The 13,370-nt window shown below is 43.7% G+C and overlaps 1 protein-coding gene and 1 long non-coding RNA gene across 2 annotated transcripts; one reads left to right on the forward strand and one right to left on the reverse strand.

The window, feature by feature from the left end:
- Nucleotides 1–933: 933 nt before the first annotated feature.
- On the forward strand, nucleotides 934–7,941 carry tent5c (terminal nucleotidyltransferase 5C). The gene is made up of 2 exons (XM_080456669.1): nucleotides 934–1,020; nucleotides 2,911–7,941. The coding sequence occupies exon 2, from the start codon at nucleotides 2,939–2,941 to the stop codon at nucleotides 4,097–4,099; it is 1,161 nt and encodes a 386-aa protein (XP_080312795.1). The 5' UTR covers nucleotides 934–1,020; nucleotides 2,911–2,938; the 3' UTR covers nucleotides 4,100–7,941.
- Nucleotides 7,711–10,102, reverse strand: LOC308105741. The gene is made up of 2 exons (XR_013934932.1): nucleotides 8,931–10,102; nucleotides 7,711–8,867 (listed from the first exon to the last, which is right to left on the reverse strand). It is a non-coding gene; the product is annotated as an uncharacterized lncRNA (long non-coding RNA).
- Between the last annotated feature and the right edge of the window lie 3,268 nt (nucleotides 10,103–13,370).

The following is a 13,370-nucleotide window of genomic DNA, read 5'->3' on the forward strand; positions in this document are numbered from 1 at the left end:
AAGCAACTACACTTTAGAAACAAGGCCAAATAAGCAACTACACTTAGAAACAAGCCCAAATAAGCAACTACACTTTAGAAACGAGCCCAAATAAGCAACTACACTTTAGAATCAAGCCCCCAGGGTCGCTTATAATAAGCGGACATGGCAACACTGGAAACGCACTGAATGAAAGAGCATGTGGATCTGGATGCTCCTGGTCACCTGGCAACACAAAAACCTCTTTGACCAATCACAGTCTCCCCCTCGGCGCATGAATACGAACACATAGAAATAGAATCACAATTAAAAATGTAACTTAAAATCCCAAGAGTTGTCTGTATTGGCAAATGCCCATTAGGATTTCAGTCACATTTTTTGTCAAGTAAAAACCGAGAATTTAAAATGTATAAAACAATACAAATTAAAGTATGAATAACAGTTGGAGGCGGGACTAGTGCCGTGCTGCGGATGTGCATCAGGTCCAGGTGGTGGTTCAGCATATAGAGCATTGTTGCCATGTCCGCTTATTATAAGCGACTTTGGGCTTGTTTTTCTGTAAAGTTGCTTGTAAATATATATATTGGTAGTTTAGTTGAGGGTTGTGTTTTTTTGGGCTTGTTTCTAAAGTGTAGTTGCTTGTTTCCTAATGTTGTTTAAACCAGTGGTTCTCAAACATTTTCATGGCAAGGATCCCCAGATTAATATGTATTTGTCTGTGCCCCCCCATCTAAAAATATGTAATGCCAGGGACCCCCGTAAAAGATTTGTGTTGTTAATTTTTTTTCAAAAATATAAAAAAAAGTCCCCAAAAATATTTTTTGGGAAAATAGCAGATCTACAAGCTCACATAACCCGTCTTGTGAGCTTGTAGATCGGTTGCTTGTTTCTCTCGCAAAACCTGGCAACGCTGCTATAAAGAGGGTGTGTGCGCTGAGGGAGCCGCTTGTTTCTCACCGCTGTGTGTTTGTATGGAAGAGTCAATGTCAAGCTAACTTCTTCTGTACACTTTGAATGCTTTCAGAGGACACCTTTGGAACCGTACGTACTGCTTTGATCCTTTTTTTGGGTTTATTTTTAGACGGGTTTGTGTTTTATTTGTTCATGTGCTCGTGGAAATGGATTTAATTTGATATTCGGCTACATTTGTGCCATTCTATGGGAAACAGTGTGACATGAAGGGCTACAAACTTTTAAGTTCAACGTCAAGGCTTCCATCCATGTGCTGCTTGTTCATTTCAGTGAAAACTCACCTCTTTATACGAGTGTGTTTGCAATTAAGGGCATGTCTCTTTATTGTCTGAATGATACCTTGATTCAGTTTTAGTTTTCAAGGGGATACTTTTATAATGGATACAGTAACAGGATAGGTGGGCACCTCGATGTAAAATTGGCTATTTTGTCCAAAATGTTGATACATATATAGTGTTTGAAAAATGTTCTTAAGTAATGTAAAGTGTACATGATGTGAAGATGCACGGCGCATCATTATAAGACTTAATTTTATCCTTCAACTTCTTGTTTATGCCCCAAAATTACTGCATATTCAGGTTTTGTAGAAATAGACTTTTTTTAATTGTCGAATGTTTAAGCATGTTCTAATCATGTATACTTTACTTTAAAACATTTTCCAAATATTTTATTTTTTTGGAAACATTTTGGAAAAATAACCAATTTAACACCGAGGTGCCCACTCCTCCTTGGTGCCCAGCTATGCTGTTACCCTTGCGCTATATTTATGGCATTGTCAAAAATAATGAAGTAAATGGATTTTTTTCTTTTTACTTCCATGGTGTTTCCCTTTTAAAGCGACCGTAAAAGTCAAAACTCTCTCAAACTAGGCTCCTGGATCATCCAAATCAACACTTGAAATTGTGTTTGGTTGATTATTATGAGCCTGTGTGTAGAAGATGGATTAGTTTTTTTCTTTTTTTCGGGCTGCCGCGATTCTATTATGATGATTATTGACCTAAAAACAGGAGCTCCATGCAGCAGCACTTGTGTGTTTCTGGAATGAAAGCAGGCAGAGCTGTGCTGCTCTGTTCTAGAAGCCTCATCCATTGTTGCTTGTAGGTCGGAATGAGTTGCCCACATGTTGGCTTCCACATTCTGCTTTGGTTGTTTATAGTGCTGGCTCGAATCATTATGTAAGTTTAGAGCGCGCGTGTGTGTGTGTGTGTGTGTGTGTGTCACATCACAGGTTTACAGAAGTAAAAAAGTGGGTGAAATTCGTTTCATGTTATTTCCATAGTAAAAAAAGAAAGAAAGGGAAGTCTGTGTGTGTGTGTGTGCGCGCGCTATCAGAATATGTAAAACCTGAAAACGTTCAAGATATCTTTTTATTGTATGTTATCGTATAGGCCTACTACACAAGATTAAAATGGTAAAACTGTCTCTTTTGGTGAGCCTCATATGCAGCAGCGATATAGAAACATGCAACACTAAGACAATAAATGAGAGCTAAAAAGAAATGAGATAAAAGTGATAAAAAAAAACTGTATGAAATTATCCATCTATATTAAAGTCATATGGAGGCATGTCATAAGTAGTTAAAGCAGCAGTGTGCAACACCAGGATAGCATTTTGTCTGTCGGGTGGAAACCTCATATGTCCAAAAATGTTACTTTTCAGGATTCAAATTCAAAAGTAGCAGATGTATAATCTTGTGGATCTGCTACTTTTGATGCTTTAGTGTGACGCTGTGGTATGATCAAGTAGGGCGTTAATTTACGAAAAATTAGAATGTGGAGATAAGGGGTTGATGCCCAGGCAGCAACGATCTACAGGAGTATTAAATTAAGCCTCAGTATCATTTTGCTTTAGGTCTCCAGAATGCTTTGAATTTGTGTTCAGCTCTGAAGTAAGTCTATGACGTCGCTTAAGTGAGCCATTGTTAATTGTGCTTTCTGCTCTCTGTGCCTCCTCTCTTAGTTGACCTGAACTCTCTTTGGACTGGAAGATGGCTAACAAGGCGACGACGAGCTCTGCCCACACCAGCGTGCTGACCTGGGACCAGGTGAGCCGCCTGAACGAGGTGCTGTCGGAGGCGGTGCCCGTCCACGGCCGCGGGAACTTCCCCACCCTGGAGATCCGCCTGAAGGACATTGTGTCGCGCGTGCGGTCCCGCCTGGAGCGGAGCGGGATCAAGGTGAAGGACGTCCGCCTGAACGGCTCGACGGCCAGCCACGTGCTGGTGCAGGACATCGGCTGGAGCTACAAGGACCTGGACGTGATCTTCCGCGTGGACCTGCCCCGCGAGGCGGAGTTCCAGCGCATCAAGGACGTGGTGCTGGGCACCCTGCTGGACTTCCTCCCCGAGGGCGTGAACAAGGAGAAGATCACGCCCATGACGCTGAAGGAGGCGTACGTCCAGAAGCTGGTCAAGGTCCACACGGAGCAGGACCGCTGGAGCCTCATCTCGCTCTCCAACAACGACGGCCGCAACGTGGAGCTCAAGTTCGTGGACACGATCCGGCGGCAGTTCGAGTTCAGCGTGGACTCCTTCCAGATCGTGCTGGACTCGGTGCTTTCCTACTACGATCTGGGCGCCGCGGCCACGCCGCCCATGTCCCACGCCTTCCACCCCACCGTGGTCGGCGAGAGCGTGTACGGGGACTTTGCGGCGGCCCTGGGCCACCTCCGGAACAAGCAGATCGCCACCAAGCGCCCCGAGGAGATCCGCGGCGGCGGCCTGCTCAAGTACTGCAACCTGCTGGTGCGGGACTTCCGGCCCACGGACGAGGAGGAGTTCAAGGCCCTGGAGCGCTACATGTGCTCGCGCTTCTTCATCGACTTCCCGGACATTGGCGAGCAGCAGCGCAAGGTGGAGGCCTACCTGCAGAGCCACTTCGTGGGCGAGGAGCGGAGCAAGTACGACTACCTCACCATCCTGCGGCGCGTGGTCAACGAGAGCACCGTGTGCCTCATGGGCCACGAGCGGCGACAGACCCTCCACCTCATCTCCCTCATGGCCTTCCGCGTGCTCGCCGAGCAGAACGCCATCCCCGACGCCTCCAGCGTCACGTGCTACTACCAGCCGGCGCCGTACGTCCGAGACCACAACTTCAGCAACTACTACGTGGCCAACCAGAACATTCCAACATGGCTGCCATGTAACTGACAAAGACAGAGACAGAGGAAGTCTGAGTGGATAGATGGACGTGATGCTGCTGCTTTACGGGGAGGAGTGAAAGAGGAGAGAAAATGTGCCCAAAAAATCTAGATTGAGGCCATGAAAGGTTTTTTTTTCTTTCTTTTTTTTTCAGGCATGAAGGATTCTATTTAAATGGACAAGTTGTTTTCACTTTGGTTCTGGACTCCCTTTTCCTCATTCCTTATCTACCAAAGTGTCGATCGTTGGATGGATCTAAATGGTACTTTTAAGTGTTATTTTGATTTTTTTGCCCTTTGCCCACCCCCACCCCCTCCCAAAAAACACTGTGCCCCCCCCCTCCCCCATGTCCAGTTTAAGGACATCTTAGTCACAATAATGATGTCCATGGTGCCTTAACCCCATGTTTAGCCCTCCCCCTCATTCATTCATATAAGGTATTAATATGAATTATGGTCCATCTATGAAGTAAAGTAAAAAAAAATGTTATGGCCTTTATATTTGGTTTTCTCCTGTATATTTGGGAAGAATATGTGATGTCAAATTATTGAAGAAAAAAAAAAATCAGAAAACTTTGAAATGAAAATAGGGTGGGGGGAAAAAAAAGTATAAAAGCAGAAGATGGCCAAAAAAAAAAAAAGAATCACGGCCGAGCACAGCTGTTAAAAGGTGATAAAGGATGCGTTTTGTTTATTTCACCTGGTGAGCCAACCCTTGTTTGCTGGTCAGCGTTTGGGGATTTGGTACGACGAGACGACCCATGACTTTATCTCGGCTCCTATCTCTCCTTTCGGACATGCGAGGAGTTGACTGTTTTGTTTTTATTACTGAATAATGAATTAATCATTTTGAAGTGCAAATGGGGGGGAGGGGGGAAGCCCTCTGTCAAAAATGCCCCTTGCAGGCATTTGTACTCACCAGGCTGCAAAGAGTTGACTGTGTAGAAAATGTGTATATCGTCTCTGTCGGGCGTAAACCTCCCATCTCCATATTCTGACTTTTAGTTTTTTCATAAATTAACGCCCTACTCATACTACTACCCCACCCCTACTCTTGCTACAGCGTCACACAAAAGTAGCAGATCCACAAGCTCGTAGATCTGCTACTTTTGAATTTGAAGCCTGAAAAGTAACTATTTTGGCCATATGAGGTTTCCACCCGACAGAGATGAATATATATATATAGTATCTTTTTTTTTTCTCTCTCTCTGTGAATGCGGGTATAGTACAAGCTCTCCCTCATCCCTGTTTTTTATTTATTTTTTGTTTCGTTTGTTCAATTAGTTCAGCCCTTTTATTCAGTCAAGACTGGAATTGAGCGAAATTCAAGTGACCCATTTATACTTAGCTGGGCGTCTGTGTCGTTCACTGGAAGTGGCAGATATTGCATTCACAAGCTCACAACATGTGTGCTGCGAGCTTGTACATCTGCTATTTCCGGTGAGCGGTGGTGCACAACCAAGTATAGATGGGGGGGCATTAGGCCTCGTGCTGCAGATCTGACCGGCTTCTGTGGCCCTTTTGTTCCCGTTTCTTTTATACCTCCTCGTCAGACGTCGGTGCTTCATGGTCACCGTGAGAAGCCGGCCTGAGTGACAAGACTGTGTGTGTGTGTGTGTGTGTATGTAGGGGGGCCACTCGGAGAGAGTGCAGGGCCTGGCGGATTCTCTCTGAATGGGAGCTTGGCTCTGAGTCTTGTGGAGAGTGTGAGGCACTGACTGACTGGCTGTCCCTGCCCTTATAAGGAGCAGCACATGGCAGCATGGCCGGGTCACCCCTTCTGCAGTTTGCAGGCCCTTTGCAGGCTCGGTGACGTCCGACCGAAACGGGATCCTGAGTCTCATGGCAGCCCCCCCTGCAACTGTCTCTTTGACTCGAGCCCGGGGTATAATTATCTTTTTGAAGGGGGAGGGCGTGCTGGTGGCACTTAGGAGCTGGGCCGTCACCTTTTACTGTACATGCGCCCAGAGCTGATTCACTTCCCTTTCACGGAATCCTGGGTCTATTTTTACGCTCTGCGTTTAAATGAACACCCATGGTTGGCGTTGCTTGACCTGCACATCAAGTGGAACGTTACCAAGTGTCAGTAACGGGAATCCCGCTTCCCGCTCTAGACAATTTTAGCTCTACAACTGACATTTGAGTCCTTAGAATTCCCCCCCCCCCGCGCAACTGCCCCACACCCACCCCCAAACCCCACATATCTTCATAGCCGTGACAGAGCTAACTTTGAATGCCTTCCTACCCACCCACACCCCAAATCTGTCTGCTTCCATTCTATCGAGCTGTGAATTTCTATTTTCAGCCACAAACTGCTCTGCCCTGAGCCCAGCCCAGCCCAGCCCAGTGCAGCGGAGGGGGGCTAGCCTAGCGCACATTATTTTTGGATCCTGGCAGCGATGGCGTAACTTGCATTTGGATGAGTGGTGACTTTTTCACCTATTGCTCGTTCGCTCACTTTACTCCTGTCCTGCATGGGGGTTCACACTCGGAAAGAGTTGCTCTTTAACTCCTTATGTAAGTGTCAGCTGCTGGGCTTTCTTTCATTCCTCTTCCATTCACAGATAGCGGCTCGCTCCCCAGATGCTCCTGCTCCTCTTGCCACAGCCCGTTGTGAGCAACAAGTGTATCCAGATAACAGATATGACCCCCCCCCCCGCCCCACTCGCTCCCTTATCTGGTTTGCACACAAGACCTGGCAGGTTGGAGGAATTCTCTCTCACACACGCACTCGCTCTCTCTCGCTCTCTTGCTCTCTCTCTCTCTCTGTCACTTATCTGGTATTGGGGAACACGGTGGAGGGGGTCAGCGTGGCCTCTTTGGTAGAAGGTCCCACCCCCCCAGGTCAGGGCACTTTGTGCTGGCTCAGTAGCTGAGCTTCACTTTGTCACTCGTCGCAAACACACACACACACCCACACAGAGAGAGAGGGCTTTTAAACTCTGGCTCGGCCTAGGTGAAACATTTCCATCTGTCGACCAAAGTCTCTTACTAGCGCAGAACCAGCAATTCTCAGCGCTCAAGTGCCTTTCATTTTCGGGTGGTTTAGATTTTGAGGGTTTGGAGAGGAAGGCTGTCAGTCAGGGGATAGCAGTTTTTCTTTATTTTATTTCCCCCCGTTAGTTTACTTGCTTATACTCTCCTGAAATGTTGACGCCCCACTTTTACACCATTTGTAATCAATCATTTCTTTGGCAAGTTAGATTTTTCGTTTGGGGTGGAATTTGAAATCATCTTTTTCCAGCATTTTTATATCCATTTAGAATTATTGATTGAGGCTTTTTTTGTATTGCATTAGGTGTATTTTTTTGTTGTTGTTCTAAACTACATATCTGCATTGTCATTCCAGTATCACATACTAGTCAGCCGTTTTTGAACCCCCTTCTTGCCCCTGTCTTATCTAAAGCTACAGAAACAGTTTGGGGGCCTTGCTGTTCTCACTTTTCAGCCTAATTAACTTCACAAATCCTCTTTGATTGCTCTTGTTTAGTTGCTTGTTGGTTAATAATGTCTGTGGCTGTGCTAATGCCTAATTTATGCTTTGTGGTATGCTGGTATCTGGTACGAAACATGGATCTACAAGCCCACAACGTGATGCGATGTGTTGTGGGCTTGTTGATCTTGTTTGTTGTGCGACACTGTTTACAAAAAAAAGTACACCCACATTTTCTAAATTTTTCGAAAGGGACATCAAGTGAAGCTCTGTATCACCAAACAACCAAAGCGACAACCTTAAGTGCACTGACAAAGCCATACTTAAACCGACAACAGCTATGTCTGGACGCCCATTGATGATGCGGTTCTTATGATAGCACTTTAAGAGACCTTGTTGGGGAAAAAACAAAAAACAAACCCAGTCCAGCTGAGAGGGTTGTGAATAAGCTATTGTGGCCCGTGTGCCAGAGATGAGCTGGATCTCAGGGAGATTGAGTGAGTGTGTGTGTGTGCGCGCGTGTGTGTGTGTGTTTATGGGCTTTTGGCTTATTTTTTAAGTCTATTTTTCTTTTTTTGGAGTATTGGCTGGCAGGTGTGTGGTAATTGTAAGTTGGCTTGCCCCGCGTTGACCCTTGAATTTTGATCAAGAAATGTACCCTCCCTAATGCTTCTCTGTTGTTGTTGTGTTTTGTGTACCCTTGTAGTAGTTGTAACTCAAAGACCTTTCTTGTACTTATCCTCCTCCCCACCCCCCACAACTACTGTTTTCCAATGTTGTATTGGTCACACCTTAAGTTGGTAGGAACCAGTGGTCTTCGATGTCTGTGGTTAACCCCTGGGATTTTCTTTTTTTTTAACCATGTCCAGTTATCACTCACAGACTGCAGCTTCAGTCGGTACGTTGACTCACTTACGTACTGGAGTGATGCTTGATTTATACTTATCGGAAATAGCCGATCTACAAGCTCAGCGGTGAGCTTGTTGGGGCTATTTTCGGTGCGTGACATGATTGCACAGCCAAGTATAAGTCAAGCTCAAGAGTCAAGACTATGAGCCACTCTAGTGAGCAAACCTAGTGAGCCAGGCTTAGTGAAGACCACTGTCCATCACAAAAGGACTGCAATGTGGGGTGGGTGGGGGTCGGGTATGTACAATCGTGTAGCTCCTTTTCATCTCTTCTAGTTGACCTCCTCCCCGACTGTAATGGTCTGCAAGTGAGGTCAAAGAAAACGAGACTCGGTGGAACGTAGTCCTGTTTTCTAGAGCAATGGTTCTCAAAATCGGGGTCCAGGGACTCGGGGTTCCTTGATGGGGGTTCTAAATTGACCCATATAAGTCTGTAACTCTTGACAGTGTACAAATGGAACCAAATGGAGCCTAACAGGTCCGTTTGGTTCCATTTGTACACTGTCAGAGTTGAGGGGAGACCTTTTTGAAATGTAAAAGTTTGAGAACCATTGAGAAGGCTGATTGAAGAATCCAGCCATGAAGGTTGTGAATCGTAAGATACCTCTTGTGCCTTGCCCTCCAGCCTTGCTCTCGTGTGTTTACAGCGTCTGCTCCCTGAGAACGCCCAACAGCTTGCTTTTTTTACGAGCAGATGTGCTTTATCTCTGTTTTTTTTACCCCCGAGGTAAAGAGCGGGCATGGAGGGGTCGACGGGGTTCACAGGCAATCGTATCACTACCCACTTTTTTGGGGGGTCTTTGTATACGCACACGTGTTGTTGAAATGAAATGAAACCTTGACGATGATGATGATGTGCATTCTGTCCGTTTATTTCTTTAAATTCTTTTTCTTTTCTCTACTCGTTTTCTGGCTGCCACTTTTTGTGTGCTGTAATTCCATGTGATTTATGTCTCAGTGTTATCGCTTCTCTTGGGGGGTGTGTGTGTGTGTGTGTGTGTGTACATCACCTGTATAGATGTCTTGTTTTTTTTAATTTTCCAACGGGGGAGGTGGTTGATGTCGTTATTGGCTATGCTTGTAGATTTTAGCGTTGGCTATTAAAAAAATGGCTGATGTACAAGCTCACAGCGCGTCACCTCGTGCCGCGCTGCGAGCTTGTAGATCTGCTATTTTTGAACATTTTCGAAAGAGCAAGTCTTACGCCATTGGGAATGTGATTGAGCCCTTTATTTTGACGCTCTCCTGCTTTCCTCTGCATGAAGAGCTTTGTGGAATTTATTGCAGCACATTGTGTGTGTGTGTGTGTGTGTGTGTGTGAGAGATGGAGAGAGAATGTGTATTCATGTATACTGTACGTGTGCTCGTTTTGTATGCAAGGATGTCTGTGGAATATGAGTTAGAAAATGGGTTGGGGGGGGGGGGGGGGGGAATATGAAATTTGTCGCACTATATATATATTATATATCTATATTTTTTTGAAATAGTTAATACAAAAGAGTTCCTTTGTCAGATTTATGAATTATGGCTCTGATGGTGATGTTGATGGTTGCCACCATTTATTACTATTTCATTTCGCAGCACTTTTACCTCACTGGTTTTCCTTTTGGGTGGAAATGTACATCAGGAAAATGTGTTTGAAGAGGAAATCATGAATAAACAAAAGTATTAAAATGCACCATTGCTTCAAGATTGTTGTTTTTATTCTCTGTTGGCTGTGGTTGAAGAACACATTTTTCACTTAAGTAAAAGTAGCAATACCACACTATAGAAATGCTGTAAAAGGCCGGTATAGTATAGGCCTGTCTTTTTATTGTTTTACTTTTACTCAAGTGGTTTAAATCTCCCAAAACATTTTATTTAATGATGAAGACTTATAAGGTTGAAACGTTGCGTCATTAAATAAAATGCGTTTTGGGAGCTTTAAACGTGTGTGTGTGGATGTTTTACCTGCTCCTTGATTCTTGCCTTGTTGCCAGCACCTGGCCTAAATATAGGTACAAGATGTGCACACAATTAGTCAGGGGATATTAAAAAAATCTTGGAATAAATTCCTTACCAAAAAAAATCTTCACCAGTGTTTGTAAAGGTGTCTAGTAACACATCTCACAAAGACTGAAATGCAGTTTCCCTAGGGGAATTTGTGACCGTCCTGAAAGTTGGGGTACCCACCATAACCTTATGCGGGAAAATCAAATTTTAATTCTGTTTTAAGTAGCATGTGAGGGGTCTTTATGATGTCGTTATGATTCTGAATCCATTGCAAGCATTTGTTTTGCACCAAAACCACTCCTTGGGCTAAAAACGGCCTTTTCCAGGTATACTTTTTGTGTAAAAAGCCCATTGAGATTGGGCTGTTTTTAGCCCAAGGAGTGGTTTTGGTGCAAAACAAATGCTTGCAATGGATTCCGAATCATAAAAACACCCTAGTTTGACCCCTCACGTGCTACTTAAAACAGAATTACATTTAGATTTTTTTTCCCTGCATAAGGTTATGGTGGGTACCCCAACTTTCAGCAGCTGTCAAAAATTCCCCTAGGGAAACTGCATTTCAGTCTTGTGTTACTAGACACCTTTACAAACACATTGGTGAAGATTTTTTTTGGTAAGGAATTTATTCCAAGATTGGAATTTTTGCTAATATCCCCTAACTAAATCTCCTCTGTGAACTTTACTCAAAGGTAAAAAAATAATTGCCTATTTTTGAATAGTTCATTTAATGTCTGTTTTGTAATTTAAATCTGAGAAGTAAACTAAAGTTTTCAAATAATTGGAGTAAAAAGTACAATATTTGCCTCCGAGATGTGGAGTATATACAGTATCGAGTCTATCAATCAAATGGAAATGCAATGTAAAATACCTCATTGTTCTTAGTTCTTGTGTAAATATTCTTAGTTAATTTCCCACCACTTAAGCCTAGTTCAGACCAAAGACATGCGCAGAGACAAACCCGCTTTCATCCATATTTATACTTTGTTGTATGACAGGTGTGGTGTGCTGAAAATAGACTATCTACAAGGTCGCATTGCGTGAGTAAATGCACTTGGCTACTTTCCACTAATGTTAAGGAACGGCACAAATGGGGGTCCGTGGCCTAATGTAATGCATATCGTCTCTGTCAGGTGGAAACCAAAAAGTCAAAAACTAACTTTTCAGGATTCTAATTCAAAAATGGCAAACGTAGCAGATCCACAAGCTCTGAGCTTGTGGATCTGCTACGTTTGATGATTTTGTGTGATGATGTAGTATGATCAAGTAGGGCGTTTAGTTTACGAAAAAAGTAAAAACACGTTTAAATATGGAGATAAGAGGTTTCTGCCTGACAGCAACGATATCAAACTGAGGGTTCTGGTTCTGATATCAAACCAGTGGTGTACACTGTGTGTGTGTGCAGAGTTCTGTTGGCCTGACTGAAGCTTTAATTACCTGGCTCACTTGTTGAGCCAGACAAGGAGGAAAGCATTTCGTCTGGTCAGAAACCTCTTATCTCAATGTTTTAACCTTTTGTGACATTAACACCCTATTTGATCATACTACCGCATCACACAACAACAGCATCAAAAGTAGCAGATCCACAAGCTCAAAACGCGATGCTTTGCGTCGCGTTTCGAGCTTGTGGATCTGCTTCTTTTGCTCTTTTGAAAAGTAACAGTTTTGGACATATGCGGTTTCCACCAGACAGAGACGATTTGTCATTCACTTCCATTACACAGAGTTTCCCCAAACTTGACAACCTTGTGGTTCTGCAGCTAAGCATGAACAAGGTTTCCCAAGGCATTTTTACGCTTTGTTATTTATTTGCGGGAGAAGTTTGTAACGTCTCATCTCTCCATGAAAGCTCCGTTCCAAAAGTGACAAGATCCATCTTTCTATCCATACACACATCTAGTGTTTTGGAACCAAATAATTTTTGCCACAGACATTTCTAAGAGAGCCACATCCCCTACTATCCACTTCCATAACTTCACAACGTCGTATTCCATCCCTCCCTGCCATGTCTAGTTGTAGTGATGAGAAACTGACCTATTAATGCCTAAAAAATACTCGCATATTGTTACAATTTGGCCTTCAAATATGCAAGTTAAGCCCTAGTCTAATTCACTCAATCACGCAATGGTGTCACTTGCCAGAAACAACAGATCTACATGCTAACAACGCGTCAAATCTGTTCTTCTTGGCAAGCAACACCAACCTTAAAGGAATACTTAATCCCCCCCCAAATTTTCCCCCTATCAGTTACTGACCCGTTAAGCCTTGAATTCATGTGCAAATGTATTTTTTTCTCACATTCCTTGACGATGAATGAAGAATACAAAAACAAAGTTCAAGATTAACAACAGCCAAACTATAAAAAAAAATCTGGCTGTTTATTTAACTCCATAAGTCGCACAGTACAATCCAAGTGTCCTCTATCCAAATGTATGCGCTCAGTACTTCCGAAACACCACATTCTTACTCTAAAACGTTATTTTACGATTTTACTCTAAAACTAATTGTTTTACGATTATACTATATATTTTGGAGGTGAAGTTCAGTATGCCTTTAAACCCCATTCCCACTTGTGTTTAGTGCAGTGGTTCTCAAACTTTTCATGTCAAGGAGGACCCCCAAATTGATATTTATTTGGCAGCGGACCGCCATCTGAATTTTCTTTTGTACCAGCCTACCAGGGATCTCAAGAAGCAAATATTTGAGTTAAAAGAACTTTTATATCTATCTAAAATTATGGTTAAAGTGGTTAAAATGATTGTGACACCATATTAATGCATTTTGCTGGGGACCCCCTGGTACCCCTCTCAAGGACCCCTTGGGGGTCCCCGGACTCCACTTTGAGAACCAATGGTTTAGTGCAATGGAAACAACGTTCAGCTATGGCCAGTTTTTTTAATGGCTTTAATGATGGCCCTCAACATTCTGTTAGTGAACATGGTACATTAGCA

This window comes from Gymnoscopelus braueri (genome assembly GCF_963280865.1).
Source record: "Gymnoscopelus braueri genome assembly, chromosome: 18".
NCBI classification, from domain to species: domain Eukaryota; kingdom Metazoa; phylum Chordata; class Actinopteri; order Myctophiformes; family Myctophidae; genus Gymnoscopelus; species Gymnoscopelus braueri.